At 43.5% G+C, this 19,594-nt stretch overlaps 1 protein-coding gene across 1 annotated transcript in view; it reads left to right on the plus strand.

Annotated features, from left to right (window-relative positions):
* The first annotated feature begins 5,095 nt into the window (after nucleotides 1-5,095).
* The window catches only part of LOC133452290 (NACHT, LRR and PYD domains-containing protein 3-like), a 28,698-nt gene continuing 14,199 nt past the window's right edge, over nucleotides 5,096-19,594 (plus strand). The window contains exons 1-7 of the mRNA XM_061731514.1: nucleotides 5,096-5,174; nucleotides 6,913-7,007; nucleotides 7,750-7,837; nucleotides 9,525-9,756; nucleotides 9,859-9,906; nucleotides 11,279-13,031; nucleotides 13,373-13,546. Of these exons, the coding sequence (XP_061587498.1) occupies nucleotides 6,934-7,007; nucleotides 7,750-7,837; nucleotides 9,525-9,756; nucleotides 9,859-9,906; nucleotides 11,279-13,031; nucleotides 13,373-13,546 (2,369 nt within the window). The 5' untranslated portion in view covers nucleotides 5,096-5,174; nucleotides 6,913-6,933. The remainder of the gene's footprint in view (nucleotides 5,175-6,912; nucleotides 7,008-7,749; nucleotides 7,838-9,524; nucleotides 9,757-9,858; nucleotides 9,907-11,278; nucleotides 13,032-13,372; nucleotides 13,547-19,594) is intronic.

The raw sequence follows: 19,594 nt of genomic DNA on the forward strand, positions 1-19,594 counted from the left end.
TATGAGGCAGTTAAGCATTAATAATGTGTTACCTAAGGGATAAATGTGTTACACTTTACAATAAGGGTCCAGCAAGCCTTTACTAATGGTTAATTATGGTTAAGTAATGCTTATGAGGCAGTTAAGCATTAATAATGTGTTACCTAAGGGATAAATGTGTTACACTTTACAATAAGGGTCCAGCAAGCCTTTACTAATGGTTAAGTAATGGTTATGAGCCACTCCTATACATTTATTAAGGTTTATGTCAGGTTACCGTTCATAAGGTCAGGTAAGCTACCTGATAACACACACAGCACCATTAGGAAATGATTACTTAAGACTCTAAATAGTTGTTTAATAATGCACATCCAGTAAACATGTACACCATTAGCGAATGATTAGTAGATGTATTAGGTAGCTGTTACTTAATGCTTATTCACTCCAAATAAACACCATTAGTAAATGATTACTAGGGACATTATTAACGTTTTACTTATGTATTAACTAATGTATTACTTAATACTAAGTAATGCATACATAAGGATAAATAATTACATCATGTAACATTTATTAATGCTTACTAATGTATTAATTAACTCTGAGCAGTAGGCATTAATTAACTGTTTATTAATGCATTAACTAATATGCTAATTAATGTTAAGTAATACATAATAATGGTTATTTAACTATTATTACACTGTTAATTAATGCTTAATAATGCAATAACTAACTGTTTATTAATGCATTAACTAATATGCTAATTAATGTTAAGTAATACATAATAATGGTTATTTAACTATTATTAAACTGTTAATTAATGCTTAATAATGCATTAACTAACGTTAATTAAGGGACCCTTATTGTAAAGTGTTACCAATGTATTTAAATGCGGTAATGTATGTGTCCACTAGAGGGCAAATAACTGCATTTTAATGCAGTAACTTGTATGTCCACTAGAGGGCAAATAAATGTATTTAAACGCAGTAATTTATGTGTCCACTAGAGGGCAAATAACTGCATTTTAATGCAGTAACTTGTATGTCCATTAGAGGGCAAATAAATGCATTTAAATGTAGAAATGTATGTGTCCACTAGAGGGCCAATAAGTAATTTTAACGCAGTAACTTTTATGTGTCCACTAGAGGGCAAATAAATGCATTTAAATGTATTAATTTATGTGTCCACTAGAGGGAAAATAAATGCATTTAAATGCGGTGTCGTCTAGATCAGTGGTTCCCAACCTTTTTTCCTTGTCCCCCCTACTTGTGTCTAAGACCAGCGGGGCCCCCCGACCCGTACGTACTAGCACAAAAAGAGTAAAGTGATTCGTTACAAATCTTTAATTAAAAAAAAATAACATTTATTTTGTTTTTTTCATACATTTCTCTTTGGTTTACCCTGTATACATATGACTTCGTTTTTCCTACCTTCATTTTGTGTCACCAATGTATAAAATATGCACAAAAAATAATTGCAAAGACATAAAATGATGTCTGAAAAATGTCGGAGTAGTAGTATGATTAAATGTTGAATAATGATATAATTATATGTTTTTTTGTTTTTTTTTTAAAGTTTTTATCCTGCTAAATAATTTTCATTTTGAAATACTACCGTATTTTGAGGACCATACAGCGCCGTGTGGAAAGGCACACCCTCAGTTTTGTGTGTCATTTCTGTTTTTAAAACACACACACGGCGCACCGACCGAAAAGACGCCGTCTACACACACAGAGCGCCGCCTTACAACAACACACACGCACCGCACAACACACACACACAAACAAGTGTGCGTATTTAAAAGAAAAACTTGATTGTTTGATTGTACTTTATTTAAGTTATTACATTAATCAGTTGTCAGGACTCAGCGTGTCGTGTCTCATCCGAGCCTGATCACGTTGAGACCGGGAGAACTGATCAATGAGACCGGGAGAAGTGATCAGCTGAGACCGGGAGAAGTGATCAATGAGACCGGGAGAAGTGATCAATGAGACCGGGAGAAGTGATCAGCGCTGCGACGGGCACGAGCCCGCAGCTCTCTGGCCGTGCTGAGCAGCCGAGTCACTTTCCGATGCCGGCTTTTGCCGAACAACAGTCCAGCCCAGCAGACACGTCAGCCCACGCATCTACAATCCATCAACAGTAAACGTCGGCGGGCTCCGTACCCTACGTCGTAGGCTCTGAGTTGGTGTAATGCAGAACCATAAATCAGCCTTTACAATAATGTTTGTAAATGCATTTAAATGCAGTAACTTATGTGTCCACTAGAGGGCAAATAAGTAATTTTAATGCAGTAACTTATTTGTCCACTAGAGGGCAAATAAGTAATTTTAATGCAGTAACTTATTTGTCCACTAGAGGGCAAATAAGTAATTTAAAAGCAGTAATTCATGCATCCACTAGAGGGCAAATAAGTCATTTTAAGGCAGTAATTAATATGTCCACTAGAGGGTAAATAATAGGGGTGTAACAATATATCGTGCCACGAAATTTCGCGATACAAAACGCGATACAAAACATCATGATACGTGTCGTGGAGGTGACAAACTGTATCTCGATATTGGATTATTAATATTAATAGCCTATGTTGTGCTGACTAGTAACCCGCAGCGTATTGGTGCCGACCGCGCTTTGACCCACGGACCAAAATCTGCCGCGTTTTCCCAGATCCGACCTCTCTTAAGGATATAAGAAGGTTCCAAAGAAGGGTTCAACTAAGAAGGGGCACCTAGATGACTTGTTCTCCGGACCGCTCTTTAGTTTCGCTCTTTAAGAAGCTCTTTGGAGGAGCTGTCCACCACCGCGGTTCTGAAACCAAATCAATCGATGCCAGGCAAATCGATCACCGATCACTATCAGCGCATTTTCACACGCAGCACTGCTACCTAACGCACTAATTCCCTGCTGCCTGTACGTTATAATGAAAAATGAAGATGATAAATATAATTCAATGACCCTTTTTCATGATGAAAACAAGACTGCAACTAAATAAGAAGTAGTCTTGGTAAGAGAATAATGAGGAAATGTATTGTTTTCATTAAATGTGAAAGATAGATGAAAGGAAAAATTAACTTAACGATCATTCAGCATATAGGACCACATTGTATCCTCCTCACTAGTAAAACAGAATCCTTCACCTCAAAAAAATATTCGGAAGTTTATTTAGCTGCTTGACCTTTTTCACTATTAAAGGAGCATGAGGCAGGATTGAGGCAGGATTTATGAAAGAAATTCGTATACGTTTTAAGTTTTCTAGTAATAATGTCAGATGAAGCGTTCCAAACCCAAAAGAATGATTCCTCTAGTGTATCTCTCCTTTGCCTTGAACAGGCTGTGTGCTGCAAAATGTGCTGCAATTCGGTCCCGAGTTTCCCGCGCTGTCCTGCAGATGTGACGTCACATGACGCTGCATGCACGTTCTCCCCGTTCTCCCGTGCCGGCTTCACTGTTGGCTGCAGTACCCCCGACGGCCGTCGTGGTGAAGGGTGGCGCTAGAGAGTCTCATTTCTTAAAAGGAGCCTCAAGCTCCTTTAAGCAGAATCTTGCATTCATCAACGTTGTATTTGCGGGGTGTGTGGAGACACGCAGCGCTGTTCCTCAACACCAATCACCAGGGGGAAGTGTGTGTGTGTGTGTGTGTGTGTGTGTGTGTGTGTGTGTGTGTGTGTGTGTGTGTGTGTGTGTGTGTGTGTGTGTGTGTGTATGTGTGTGTGTGTGTGTGTGTGTGTGTGTGTGTGTGTGTGTGTGTGTGTGTGTGTGTGTGTGTGAGAGAGAGAGCAAAAAGGTCTGAAAAAAGACCAGCTTTGGGTGTTTGAGTGTCAGAAAACGGAGGTGGAGATTAAAATAACAAGTACATACAAGTTTTTTTTGTACACCAAAAAAGTACGAGTGAGAGAGAGCAGGAAGTGGCAGCGACAGCCACTTCTAGGAACCTGCACCGAAGCACCGAAGCAAACAGTCACACCGGAAAAAACATTCATGTTGCAACTCTGCAAGCAGGAAGTGGAGCTGGAAGAAGAGCTTTGCCTCGCTGCAGCTGCAGCTCTGAACGCCTCTATTTGTGAACATTTACTCCAATAAATGAACAAAGCACAACAGTCATCACTCTATTTTGTTAGTTTAATTTTATTTATTTATTTATATATATTTAAAGAGGAACTGCCTCTTGTTAGTGAGAGAACACTGTGGGAGTTGCTAAGGAGCTGCTGTTAAGATGGAAACTCATAAAATATAATTTTAAATAGGTGTGCAGGAAATCCGTGGTATCAAACATCACTACTTGTACGGAAGAGAATCAGGGCCGTGCAGGAGAAAAACTATTTGAGGGGGGAAGTTTTTTTTTTATTGTGCACTTCGAGAAAAAAATTGAAATGTTGAGATTAATGTTGAAATACAATTTCAAGAATAAAGTCGAAATTTCGAGAATAAAGTAGAAATACAATTTGGTGAATAAAGTGGAAATGTCTCCTCTACTTACTAACTAACTAACTAACTAACTAACTAACTAACTTACATCCTTGGAGTGGAACGTTAAGGCTTTTTTGACTTTTTTCTCAACAATTCTACTTCTTTCGCGAAGTGCATAAGGAAAAATAAATCTTCCTCCTCTAAACTATTATTTTTATTTTTCTCCTGCCTTGATTCTCTTCCGTCCTATTTGAGTGTGTGGACTTAGACATGACTTGGTGGTCGTGGGTCAGAGTTTTCTCTTCATGCAGTTTCCTTCTACTCTGAAAAAGACTCATGTGATTTCCTGTAAACGGAGCTGTGTGGTGTCTCTCACCCGGATTAACCCTTTCATTTCATTTATGACCCCGGGTGGTTTCCAGGGTTACCGCTTATTCTAAACTAAAGGAACAAACTTTGATTATGTTGTTGTTTCTTAGCTTGCTGTCACACTTCTTCATTTGGTCATTCCAGGGATTGTTTTGCTGAGTTCATCCACGTCCAACAGGAATAAATAAAGAGGTAAAACCAGGAGAAAGTGAAGGGAGGAGCTTGTGTGGAAACAGATCTAAATAGTGTCAGTCTGCGTTCAAGGTTCAGAGGAAGTGCTTCCTTCAGGAAACAAAGGTCGGTTTATTTTACACTCCCATCTATTGTGAAGCTGTTCAGTTGCTGTGAGCGACTGTAAAGGTCAGGGCAGGGAACGGGTCTGTCCCGGGTCTCAAGAGAATTCTGTCCACCAGCTGAAGGTAAGGTGTTTATCCCTCTAGAGCAGCTGAGCAGCTGTTTCCAGCTGTTTCCAGCTGTTTCCAGCTGTTTCCAGCTGTTGGAGACATTAAGGAGCTCCAGAGTGGGTAAAGGCTCCAGAGTGGGTAAAGCTGCGGGGGGGGGGGGGATCATTTGATTAAATGATAAAGACACAAATGACCATCCCATAATAATACAGCCCAAACACAAAACAACACGGCTTCAATCAAAAAAGTTGCTTAGAAACAAAAACAAACAAAAACCTTCAATTGCAGAGGTGGCAAATCCGGCTTCAGAAAGTAAAAGTCCTACCATGTATTTGTTCTGTCCATTCACTCAACCAGCTGATTCTAATCAGCACAGCTCTTCAGCCAGGTAGATGAGCTAATTAGTGAACTCACCTGGTTTTAGTGAATGGACAGAACAAATATATGGCAGGACTTTTACTTTCTGAAGCCGGATTTGCCACCTCTGTTCAATTGTATCAAGGAAAACATTTCCAATCAAAGAAAAACAGTGTTCATGTGCATTTTTTTGCACTTTTTTTCTTTGATTGAAATCATTTTTATTGATTGAAGTGAATTTTTTTTAATAGAAAAAAAAAAAAAAAAAAAAGAAATATATATATATATTTTTTTTTTTTTTAATATTTTTTATCCCTGATTTTTTCCCGATTTTTTATGTGCCACCCAGTGCTCCTACCTAAGTAACATTGCCATCCTCTACCAACCCCGGGAGTTCCTGCACTGAGATCAGGTCTCCTCCTTAACCTGAGGAGCTTCTTTTCACCAGACAGGGTGGGGTTTCTCCGGCCGGACGTAGCGCGTGGAAGGATCACGTTATTCCGGCCAGATCCTCCTCACCCCATCTGGAACCCCGGTTGGCCAGAGGGGGCAGTATAGCCCAGGACTGTGTGCATGTTTTTGTGAGGGTAGCTCACATTAGCTACCAAGGGGAACACGGGGAGAACATGCAAACTCCACACAGAAAGACCCTTCTCCAACCCCACCCAGGGTGCTGAAGTCACGGGGAAACTAACACGCACTTCAGCGCCCACAGCGTCCCCGGCGGGAATCAAACCCAGGACCTTCTTGCTGTGAGATGGCTGCACTACCTGCTGCGCCACCGTGCCCCTGAAAATATATTTTTTGATTGAAGCAATCTTTTTTTTTGATTGAATAATTAAGACACAAATCTACGTCCATATTTTTCAGGATGCAGTTTCCTGATGCAGTGCTGCCAAATGTCCTGCAGAGGGCAGTATTGGTCGACTGGTTTTGGTACATGCAGTAATGCAGCTTTTTAAACCTGGATTCTGGTTCTGCGTTAAATCCACGCCTAGCGTGCGCCGCAGGTTGCACCGTGTCGCACACTCCACGGCGCACACCACGCCGTGCCTGACGCACCTCCTAAAAACTGTAACTACGCATCGAGAGGTTGCAGACCCAACGCAGACTGAGAGGGCTGTGATTGGTTCGCTTGGTAGCAACGCATTTCCGGTTCCGGTTCGTGAAGCAGTCGTGAACTTTCAGTGCTCTTTTCTTCGTGTGTGTGTGTGATTTTTTTTTTGTTTTGGTTTGTTGCACAATAGTTGTCCTTATCTTTTTGATTCACTGTGACCGGAAAAGCAGGAAGCTAAACAAAGTATCAACTGGCTCTCTGGGGTTCACAACGGCGTCACGGCAATGGTGTCACGGCAACGCCGTCGCGGCAACGAGTTGATGTTGTTTTCTCTGGCAGGAAGTGTGTGAAGGCAGCAGCATGTGGAAGTGGAAGTGGAAGAGGAAGGACGAGAGAGTTCCTCCGGAACAGAAGGGAGGACGAGGAGCTCAGAGGTGAGACAAGACCACCTAAACCCAGACCAAGACCAGAGAGTAGGGACGACCCGATACCATTTTATCACACCGAGTACGAGTATTTTAACTTGTGTACTTACTGATACCGAGTACCGATACTGATACTTCTACCACAAAAATAACTAGGCGAAAAATGCAACGAGAAATGCAATGAATTGGAAGGCAGGTTTTATTTGCAACAGATACATTTAATAAAAATAAGTAAAATGAGTAGAATAACTATTATAAACAAAACTCAGCCGGCTGGGCTTTCCTCCGCGGTCCGGTGACAGCCTGCTGAGTCCCACCGTGGGTCGTCTCTTGTCTCTTGTCTCTTGCCATTGTCTGTCACTGTTGCAGAACCTGAGCTAATGTTGGCTGTTGTGGTCGTGCAGTGGCATTAGCAAACTCTGTATCCTCAGCTGAGGCTCAGAACAGAGATAATTATTCAAGAATAATCCACTTCAGAAGTTTGTAATGATTTGTTCAGAACGCAAACAATAGAGGAAGAGACAGAACGTGAATAAAGCAGTTAAGGTGCGGCAGAGATCGTCTGTGATGCAGAGTTCAAGGTGAATAACACAAACCTTGACTGACGTGTTTGAGTGGATGACTGAAGCAGCCGTCTATACATAGAGTGTTATCGCTTCACAACAAGACTTCAGAAGCTGTTACTTGGACCTGTCAACCAATCACAGTCAAGCATCTGCAGACCAATCCTCTTTTCTCTCCATTTCTGCAGCAGTCAGCCTCAAACACATGACGATGTGACGTCTGAGGACCAGGATGACTCCAGGGAAGGGATGATCTCCAGGAGTGACAGCTATACTGTAAGTCAAACTGCTTCCAGTCTTAAATCACAACCTCCTTTGTTCCTGAATGAGAAACTCAAGAGTTCCTTGTTCTTCAGCTTCTTCAGCTGTTGGAAGCAGAGATCTCTCTCTTTCAGAGCAAATTATGTTACAGACAACGAATACATCATCATTCCAACAGACCCGTCAGTCGATGCTAACGCAATTCCTAATTTGACCACCAGAGGCTCCAGAAGTGAGGCAGTCTCATAGTTTGTAGAGGAAGAACCGGACAAACGCTCTGACAAAGCTGAAGTAGAGCAGCTAACGTCTGAGAGGCTGTTAGAAATGTCTACCGCCGTAGACGGGGCAGGTGTGAAGGTAGCAGAGGTTGCTCAAGTGTTCAGTGATCCAGTGTGGACCTTGATCCAGTTTCTGAACCTCAACCAGGTCTGTCCCCCCGAAGATCTCCGCTTAACCATTTCATATTCAGGAGGTGGAGACGCGCAACAAAGAGCTGTTAGTGCAAGCGATGCATCTCCGGATCAGAGCTCTTGAAAAGAGTTGACCCGTGTCCATAGCTACGTCACCTCAACGCACACACGTTGACGTCAGTAAACACACCACGTTAGTTCCTTCGTTTCAGTCAGACGTTGACTCTTATTTTGGTGCCTTTGAGCGGATGGCTACTGCACTAAATTAGTGTTGGTCTCTGCCGTTGCAGTGCTAGCTTGAAAAGAACGGTGTTGCTCGCCTATGAACTTGTCCCTGAAGCAAATGGACATGGTTTTAGAAACTTGATTCTAACGCAGAGGTAGGGAACCCTGGTCCTAGAGAGCAGCAGTCCTGCATGTTTTGGATGTTTCCCTTCTTCTTTACACCCTGATACAAAGGACTGTGTCACTAACACACTTGTGCAGAATGAGAAGCTGATGATGATCATTAATTAGAATCAGGTGTGTTGATGCAAGGAGACATCCAAAACATGCAGGACGATGGATCTCGAGGACCAGGGTTCCCTACACCTGATCTTACGTATAAAAATGTGTTTCCTCTAAAAGTTACACAATCCCCAACTGCTGAACGGAGACGCACCTCGAAATTGGTGTGTAAAAATGTATGTTCTGCCTTGAGAGGTCTGTCAGGTCTGTCTTGAGAGGGTGAGGGTCTTCCACTTTTGCTCTTTGCCATCAGAGAGACCGCACAGGGATCTCTTGGATTTAATCCTTCAGCTTTAGTCTTTGGTCGTGCGGTGGGTCGTTCTCTTCAGCTTCTCAAGGGAAAATGGTGGAAACATCTCACACTGAACACAATGTGCTAGATTATGTCAGTATTTTCAGGAGCGTCTTCATCATGCGTGTCAGTTGGCACAAGAGTTGTTGTGTTGTGATATGACATTGATGTAGACGATCGGAAGCCCATTACTACCAGACTGGACGCAACAGGGTCAATGGTCCAGCTGACTGCCAGACTCATCTTTGGTTTTACTGGGTTGGCTGGAGTCTGCTCCTACCAAGAAGACCTTGCTGGTCCAAACGTGGGCCTGTTGGAGCAGGAAACATCTAAAACATGCAGGGCAGAAACACTTGAGGGCCTGAGTTGGGAAACACTGGTCTGTAACCCATTTTCAGATTTCGGGATGTTCCTGAGTTTGTTCCAGTCCATCTGATTCTCTGTCAGGAATTCAGATTTTAAGACTTAATTTATGATGATTTCTTTCTTTAAGGTAAAAATGTGGTTGAAGGGCACTTTGGAGGATTTGGACTCCAGTAGGCTGGAGAAATTCCAGTGGTGGCTGGTGAATGCAGAAGAATCAAAGGATGGTTTCAAACCAATCCCAGTGTGTTATCTGGAGAATGCGAACAGATTGAAGACAGTAGATCTGATGGTGCAGAGGTTCTCCTCAAAGACCAGAGAGGTGGCCGAGACGATTTTAAAGAAGATGAAAAGTGATAAAGGTCTGTTGAAGAGTAGTAAAAAACACAAAACCAACTTACTATGAAAATGTTATCCTGTTTAAACAATAACTGATAATAATATGTTTCATTGACCTTCAACAGAAATACCTGTTGTGTCGGACGATCCAGTCTCTCCAGCTGGTGCAACAGGTAAATGGTCCCGGTCAGTCGCATAGATTCACTTCACAAAAACTCTCCTATGAAATGGGTCTGTTTCCCTCCCGTCAGGATGCTCTCGATGGAGCTTCTGTAGAAGCTGCTCCTGATGGGGCTCTGGCTTTCCTCAGTTTCAGGAGGAAGTAGAGGCGCTCTTGAGTCTTCTTGGCCAGTGATGCCGTGTTGTTGTCCCAGGAGAAGTGACGTGCAAACCCAGGAACTTGGTGCTGCTCCATTTATAGAAACAAGATCATGCTGGGAGTGAGCTCTCCTGAAGTCAACAACAATCTCTTTTGTCCACATTCAGAGAGATTGTTGTGTATGCACTACGTGGTGGCTGACCTGACTCCTGTAGTCCGTCTGGTCCACATGGTGGCTAACCTCACTCCTGTAGTCTGGTCCACATGGTGGCTAACTTCACTCCTGTAGTCCGTCTGGTCCACATGGTGGCTAACTTCACTCCTGTAGTCCGTCTGGTCCACATGGTGGCTAACCTCACTCCTGTAGTCTGGTCCACATGGTGGCTAACCTCACTCCTGTAGTCTGGTCCACATGGTGGCTAACCTCTCTCCTGTAGTCTGGTCCACATGGTGGCTAACTTCACTCCTGTAGTCCGTCTGGTCCACATGGTGGCTAACTTCACTCCTGTAGTCCGTCTGGTCCACATGGTGGCTAACCTCACTCCCGTAGTCCGTCTGGCCCACATGGTGGCTAACCTCACTCCTGTAGTCCGTCTGGTCCACATGGTGGCTAAACTCACTCCCGTAGTCCGTCTGGCCCACATGGTGGCTAACTTCACTCCTGTAGTCCGTCTGGTCCACATGGTGGCTAACCTCACTCCCGTAGTCCGTCTGGCCCACATGGTGGCTAACCTCACTCCTGTAGTCCGTCTGGTCCACATGGTGGCTAACCTCACTCCTGTAGTCTGGTCCACATGGTGGCTAACCTCACTCCTGTAGTCCGTCTGGTCCACATGGTGGCTAACCTCACTCCTGTAGTCTGGTCCACATGGTGGCTAACCTCACTCCTGTAGTCTGGTCCACATGGTGGCTAACCTCACTCCTGTAGTCTGGTCCACAAGGTGGCTAACCTCACTCCTGTAGTCTGGTCCACATGGTGGCTAACCTCACTCCTGTAGTCTGGTCCACATGGTGGCTAACCTCACTCCTGTAGTCCGTTTGGTCCACATGGTGGCTAACCTCACTCCTGTAGTCTGGTTCACATGGTGGCTAACCTCACTCCTGTAGTCCATCTCGTCCCCGTTGCTGATGAGACCCAGATCTTGATTGTTTTTAGAATTAGGTTGTTGAGTGAACTTCATAGAAAAATAAATCTCTGTTTTCTCTGTCTCCGTTCTTTCATTAAGGTACGTTAGTTGCAGTTTGTCAAAAGCAGTTAAAGTCTAAGCTGAAGAAGAAGTACCAGTGTGTGTCTGAGGGGATTGTTAAAGCAGGAAAGAAAACCCTTCTGGAGCAGATCTACACAGAGCTCTACATCACAGAGGGAGGGACCGGAGAGGTCAACAAAGAACATGAAGTCAGACAGATTGAAGCAGCTCCCAGGAAACCACACAGAGCAGAAACAACCATCAGACAGGAAGACATCTTTAAACCCCCACCTGGAAGAAAAGGACCAATCAGAACGGTGATGACGAAGGGAGTGGCCGGCATCGGGAAAACAGTCCAGAAGTTCAGTCTGGACTGGGCTGAAGGCAGAACCAACCAGGACATCCAGTTCCTGCTTCCATTCACCTTCAGAGAGCTGAATGTGCTGAGAGAGGAGAAGTTCAGCTTGGTGGAACTAGTTCATCGATTCTTCTCTGAAACCAGAGGAATCTGCAGCTTTGAAGAGTTCCAGGTCGTTATCATCTTTGACGGTCTGGATGAGAGTCGACCTCCTCTGGACTTCCACAACAATGAAGACCTGACTGATGTTACAGAGTCCACCTCAGTGGACGTGCTGCTGACAAACCTCATCAGGGGGAGCCTGCTTCCTTCTGCTCGTCTCTGGATCACCACACGACCCGCAGCAGCCGATCAGATCCCTCCTGAGTGCGTTGACATGGTGACGGAGGTCAGAGGGTTCACTAACCCTCAGAAGGAGGAATACTTCAGGAAGAGGTTCAGAGTAGAGAAGCAGACCAGGATCATCTCCCACATCAAGACATCACGGAGCCTCCACATCATGTGCCACATCCCAGTATTCTGCTGGATCACTGCTACGGTTCTGGAGAATGTCCTGGAAACCAGAGAGAGAGGGGGGCTGCCCAAGACCCTGACTGAGATGTACATCCACTTCCTGGTGGTCCAGGCCAAACTGAAGAAGGTCAAGTATGATGGAGGAGCTGGGACGGATCCACACTGGAGTGAAGATACCAGGAAGATGGTGGAGTCTCTGGGAAAACTGGCTTTTGAGCAGCTGCAGAAAGGAAAGCTGATCTTCTATGAATCAGACCTGAGAGAGTGTGGCATCGATGTCAGAGAGGCTTCAGTGTACTCAGGAGTGTTCACCCAGATCTTTAGAGAGGAGAGCAACCTGTACCAGGACCAGTTCTTCTGCTTCATCCATCTGAGTGTTCAGGAGTTTCTGGCTGCTCTTCATGTCCATCTGACCTTCATCAAGTCTGGAGTGAACCTGCTGGAGGAACAAAGAAACACAGAGACTGACCGCTATCAGAGTGCTGTGAACAAGGCCTTACAGAGTCCCAACGGACACCTGGACTTGTTCCTGCGCTTCCTCCTGGGTCTTTCACTGGAGACCAATCAGAACCTCCTACGAGGTCTGATGGAACCAAAACAAAGAAGATCACAGAACAATCAGGAAACAGTTGAATACATTAAGAAGAAGATCAGTGAGGATCTGTCTGCAGAGAGAAGCATCAACCTGTTCCACTGTCTGAATGAACTGAACGATCGTTCTCTGGTGGAGGAGGTCCAACGGTCCCTGAGGTCTGGACGTCTCTCCACGGATAAACTGTCTCCTGCTCAGTGGTCGGCTCTGGCCTTCATCTTACTGTCATCAGAAGAATATCTGGAGGTGTTTGACCTGAAGAAGTTCTCAGCTTCAGAGGAGGTTCTACGGAGGCTGCTGCCGGTGGTCAAAGCGTCCAAGAAAGTTCTGTAAGTACCAACAGACACATGTTGGACCTCTGGAGTGGAGGCTTGTTTCTCACTACGTCTGGTTTCCAGATTTCATGTTTTCTTCACTTGTTTTGGTCTTTTATTCAGCACAACCTCACATGAGTGAGTTTACGCTGGTTCTTTCATTTCCAGAGACTTTAATGACACGTTGGACCTAAAATCACACACAAGCATGAACTCTGACAAGGAAACACTTTCATTTCTGTTTGTCCTGGGGGGGCAGGATGAGCTGGAGACCACCAGAACAGTTGCAGACAAAACTACATTTTCTTCCACAAAAGTGAAATAACCTGGTTGTTGTTGTTTTCTTCCGTCTGCAGACTGAGTGGCTGTAACCTCTCAGGGAACATCTGTCCACTTCTGTCCTCGGTTCTCAGCTCTCAGTCCTCCATTCTGACAGAACTAGACCTGAGCAACAACGACCTGCAGGATTCTGGACTGGAGCAGCTGTGTCCTGGACTGGAGAGTCCACACTGTAAACTGGAGTCTCTCAGGTCAGAATCCACCAAGTGTTCAACTGGTGACCGTTACAACTGTTTGTTTGGTTGTTTTATTAGATCCCTGTTAGCTGCTGACCTTTCTGAGGTTGATATTGAAGATTTTTGATGTGTTTCTGCTGATCCTCTGACCTTTCCTTCTGTGCCATCATCAGGTGAACACGAGGACAGAGTCAGCTTTAAGGCTGAATTATGGTTCTGCGTCAACTCAACGCCGTGCCTATGCCTACAGGTTGCGCTGTGTTGCCGTCACTGACGTGCACCTCCCAAAAATTGTAACTACGCGTCAAGGCGACGCAGACCAAACGCAGGCCGAGAGGGCTGTGATTGGTTCGCTTGGTAGCAATGCATTTCTGGTTTCTGGTTAGTGAAGCAGTCGTGATCTGTCAGCGCTCTTTTCTTCGTATGTGTGTGATTTTTTTCTTTTTTGGCACAATAGTTGTGCTTATGTCTTTGATTCAGTGTGACCGGAAAAGTGGGATAAATCATTCAGGAAAAGATCGCGATCACCTAGAGGTCGCGGGGGGTACTGCACCGCGGCGAAATGGAGTGACGGAGAAGTCTGAAGGGTTCATGACGGCGTCACCGTGACGGCGTGTGCTCTGCGTTGCCGTGTCACAGAACCATAATTCAGGCTTTAGTCTCAGAGCAGTTATCTCTGAGTCTCTGCATGTGTGTTGTGTGTCTGCAGCAGGACACTTGAGCAGAGGACATGCAGCAGACCTGTGTTCTGTGTCTGCAGGCTGTCAGGCTGTCTGATATCAGAGGATGGAAGTTCTTCTCTGGTCTCAGCTCTGACCTCCAACCCCTCCCACATGAGAGAGCTGGACCACAGCTACAACCATCCAGGGGAGTCAGCAGGGGAGCTTCTGTCTAGACTGGAGGATCCCCACTGGAGACTGGACACTCTCAGGTAGGACACTTTCAGGTAGGACACTCTCAGGTAGGACACTCTCAGGTAGGACACTCTCAGGTAGGACACACTGCTGGGTGGGGGTGGCTATATGGTGGTAGGTATGGTGGCACAGGTGTGGGGGCCTCATCCCCCCCTCCTCCTGTCAGGGGTGGGATGTTATTTAGAGACCCTGGTCCTCTAAATAACATCCCACCCCTGAGAGAGACTGAGCTGGTCTGACCCTCCTCCTCCTTCCAGGGTGGAGCCTGCTGGACAACGATTTCTGACACCAGGTCTGAGGAAGTGTAAGTGTTTTTTATTCAACCACCTTAACTCGTTCATGAGTCCATCAGTGATCAATAACTGATCAATAATAACATTGCAGCTGCTTGTTTGTTCTCCATCAGATTCCTGTCAACTCACCATCGACACAAACACAGTCCACAACAAGCTCAAACTGTCTGATGAAAACAGGGAGATGATGTCTGTGAGGGAGGATCTGTCGTATCCTGATCATCCAGACAGGTTTGATGTTAAACCACAGCTGCTGTGTAGAGAAGTTCTGACGGGTCGCTGTTACTGGGAGGTCCAGTGGAGAGGACATGTTTCTGTATCAGTGAGTTACAGAAAAACCAGCAGGAAAGGAAACTCTAATGACTGTGAGTTTGGATGGAACAATCATTCCTGGAGTCTGGATTGTTTTCCAGGTGGTGAGTACCGTGTCTTTCACAATAACAGAGAAACATCCTTCATCTCCTCATCTCCATCTCCAGACTCTGGCAGAGCAGCAGTGTACGTGGACGTTCCTGCTGGAACTCTGTCCTTCTATAAAGTCGTCTCTGGCAGACTGATCCTCCTCCACACCATCAACACCAGCTTCAGTGAACCTCTCTGTGCTGGATTTGGTCCGGCTATGGGTACTCCACTGGTTCCTCAGTGTCTCTGTGTCCAGTTTAGTCTCCAGAGTCTCCGGTCAGAGAAACTGTCTCTGCTGGATCCTGGACTTGGACTCTGGTTCTGGTTCCTCAGAGTCTCCATGATGATGATGATGATGATGATGATGATGATGATGAATATGATGTTAATGATGATGATGATGATAATGATGTTGATGATGATGATGATGATGATGATGATGATGATGATGATGATGTTAATGATGATGATGATGATGATGATGATGATGATGATGATGATGATGATGATGTTAATGATGATGATGATGATGATGATGATGATGATGAAGAAGGAGATGATCACTGTTTATCTTTAGTTTTTTGATTTATTGTATTTTTATTTGATCTTTTTCCACATTTAAACATTAAATAATCTAATGGATTGTTGATGTTTGATCATGAATTAGATTTTTATCTCATTATTCTTGTTTTATTCTTGATTCTGTCTCTAAATGTTTTCATGTTTGACTTCACGTTTAGATTCTTAAAGTCTTGTTTCTTCCCTGAAAGAAAGTTTGAGCTTCAAATCTAAACACTTCCATTTTACATTCAACTTTTCCATTTTGTATAATATTTGATTGATTTATCTGATTGTTTTAATTTGATTCCTTCAGTTTTCAAAGTGGTTGATTTAAAAATGAAGTGAGAAGATGGAAATATTCATGTAACATCCAACATGTAAAAACATCAGCAGCATGTGTAAAAGTAATCAAGTACTTTTGAAATAAACCGAAGATGAAGTAATGACTCCTCTTCCTCTCTGACCTCCAACTCCATCGGTGTTAGAAACAGAGTGAAGATGAAGTGGTGACTCCTCTTCCTCTCTGCAATAATGTATATGTCCACTAGAGGGCAAATAAGTAATTTTAATTCAGTAACCTTTATGTCCACTAGAGGGAAAATACATACATTTAAATAAAGTAATTTATGTGTCCACTAGAAGGCAAATAAGTAATTTTAATGCAGTAACTTTTATGTCCACTAGAGGGCAAATAAGTAATTTTAATGCAGTAATTTATGTGTCCACTAGAGGGCAAATAAATGCATTTAAATGCAGTAATTTATATGTCCACTAGAGGGCAAATAAATGTATTTAAGTGCAGTGACTTTTATGTCCACTAGAGGGCAAATCAATGCATTTAAGTATAGAGACATTTATGTCCACTAGAGGGCAAATAAATGTATTTAAGTGCAGTGACTTTTATGTCCACTAGAGGGCAAATAAGTAATTTTAATGCAGTAATTTACGTGTCCACTAGAGGGCAAATAAATGCATTTAAATGCAGTAATTTATGTGTCTACTAGAGGGCAAATAAATGCATTTAAATGCAGTAAATTATGTGTCCACTAGAGGGCAAATAAATGCATTTAAGTATAGAGACTTTTATGTCCACTAGAGGGTAAATAAGTTATTTTAATGCAGTAACCTTTATGTCCACTAGAGGGCAAATAAATGCCTTAAATGCAGTAATTTATGTGTCTACTAGAGGGCAAATAAATGCATTTAAATGTAGTAAATTATGTGTCCACTAGAGGGCAAATAAATGCATTTAAATGCAGTAAATTATGTGTCCACTAGAGGGCAAATAAATGCATTTAAATGCAGTAATTTATATGTCCACTAGAGGGCAAATAAATGTATTTAAATGCAATAATTTATGTGTCCACTAGAGGGCAAATAAGTAATTTTAATCCAGTAATTTTTATGTCCACTAGAGCGCAAAACAATGCATTTAAGTGCAGTGACTTTTATGTCCACTAGAGGGCAAATAAATGCATTTAAATGCAATCATTTATTTGTCCACTAGAGGGCAAATAAGTAATTTTAATGCAGTAATGTATATGTCCATTAGAGGGCAAATAAATGCATTTAAATGCAGTAATTTATTTGCCCACTTGATGGCGAATAAATGCATTTAAATGCAATAACCTTTATGTCCACTAGAGGGCAAATAAATGCATTTAAATACAGTAATTTATGTGTCCACTAGAGGGCAAATAAATGTATTTAAATGCAGTAAATTGTATGTCCACTAGAGGGCAAATAAGTAATTTTAATGCAGTAATTTATGTGTCCACTAGAGGGCAAATAAATGCTTTTAAATGAAGTAATGTATATGTCCACTAGAGGGCAAATAAATGCATTTAAATGCAGTAATTTATATGTCCACTAGAGGGCCAATAAATGCATTTAAATGCAGTAAATTAGGTGTCCACCAGAGGGCAAATAATTTATTTTAATGCAATAATTTATGTGTCCACTTGAGGGCAAATAAGTAATTTTAATGCAGTAATTCATATGTCCACTAGAGGGGAAAGAAATGCATTTAAATTCAGTAACTTATGTGAATATGGTATATGGTATATACTAATACTAGTAGTATTACGATATTGTTATTACTAGTAATAATACCAATAGTATTACGGTATTATTATTACTAGTACTAATACTAGTAGTATTACGGTATTATTATTACCAGTACTGGCAAAGTAGTATTACAGTATTATTATTACTAGTACTAATACTAATAGTATTAAGGTATATTATTATTACTAGTACTAATGCCAGTAGTATCATGGTATTATTATTACTAGTACTAATACCAGTAGTATTACAGTATTATTATTATTACTAGTACTAATTCAGATTCAGATTCAGATTGAGAAAAACTTTATTTATCCCCGAGGGGCAATTGCAAAAACAACTAAGCAGCATGACGTTGAAAGTACCGAATAAAATAATAAAATGAAATGAATGCAGATAAATAAGGCATGTATCGCATGCACAAACAAAGAATATATAAAATATAAAAATAGAAAAAAATGTAAAATAGAGTGACTGTAGTGGTATAAATATAAAGTGTCGACAGTGAATATAAACAATGAAAACTATGTAACAGGAGTATAGAGTAGTCGGGGGGGGGGTCTTTGGATGTGGGGGATGGTGTTTAGCAGCTGGAATTAAAAAGCAGGGTAGCTTTGGGGACAAAGGTAGCTCTCCTCCTCTCAGTCCTGCAGGCGGTGCAGCGGAGGCGCCGCCTGGAGGGGAGCCACTGACATGCGGTGAAGTATGTGGGATCATTAATGATTTTAGCTGCCCAGCTGAGGGCCTGTTGGTTAAAATCCTGTGACAGAGGGTGCTGAGCTACCCTCACAAAAACATGCACACAGTCCTGGGCTATACATGCCCCCTCTGGCCAACCGGGGCGCCAGATGGGGTGGGGAGGATCCGGCCGGAATAACGTGATCCTTCCACGCGCTACGTTCGGCCGGAGAAACCCCACCCTGTCTGGTGAAAAGATGCGGCCTGCTCACTCCTCAGGTTAAGGAGGAGACCTGAGCTCAGTGCAGGGCCCTCCCGGGGTTGGTAGAGGATGGCAATGCCCAGGACTGTCAGTAGGTAGGAGCACGGGGTGGTAAAAATGGGAAAAAAACCGGGATAAAAATATTTAAAAAAAAAAAAAAAAAAAATCCTGTGACAGAGTTCTGACTGGCAGGCCGAGGATTTTTGAGCACAATTATGCTCTGCAGTCTGTTCCTGTTCTGGATGCTGAGGGAGTGGAACCAGCAGGTCATTGAGAAGCTGAGGGAGTGGAACCAGCAGGTCATGGAGAAGCTGAGGGAGAGGAACCAGCAGGTCATGGAGAATGTCATGATGCTTTCCAGGAAGGCATCGTAGAAAGTCAACATGATGTGAGTGCTGACTCTAAAGGAGTTGAGTTTCCTGAGGAGGTACAGTCGTTGGTAACACTTCCTGAGAATCTCCTCTATGTTGGTGGAGAATTTCAGGAGGTTGTCGAAGATGGTGCCCAGGTATTTGTACTCCACGGCTGTCTCCACTGGCTTCCCGTGGATGGTGGTGGTGACTGCAGCAGCCAGATCCCTCTGTCTGCTGGAGAAGGTCACCGCCATCTCTTTGGTCTTGCTGGTGTTTAGTTCCAGTTTGGAGCTGTCACACCACTCCACGAACTCCTGCAGAACTGGTCCGTGGTGTTGTGAGGGGCCTGACAGCAGCGACAGGAGAACTGTGTCGTCAGCGTACTTGACCAGATGGCGGTTGGGCTGTGTGGCTCTGCAGTCATCGGTGTAGAGGATGAAGAGCAGGGGGGAGAGCACACAGCCCTGGGGGGAGAAACACAGCCCTGGGGGGAGCCAGTGGAGGTGGAGCAGAGGTCAGAGAGAGAGTTGTTGACC

The sequence above is a fragment of the Cololabis saira genome, chromosome 10 (assembly GCF_033807715.1).
Source record: "Cololabis saira isolate AMF1-May2022 chromosome 10, fColSai1.1, whole genome shotgun sequence".
In the NCBI taxonomy this organism is placed as follows: Eukaryota; Metazoa; Chordata; class Actinopteri; order Beloniformes; family Belonidae; genus Cololabis; species Cololabis saira.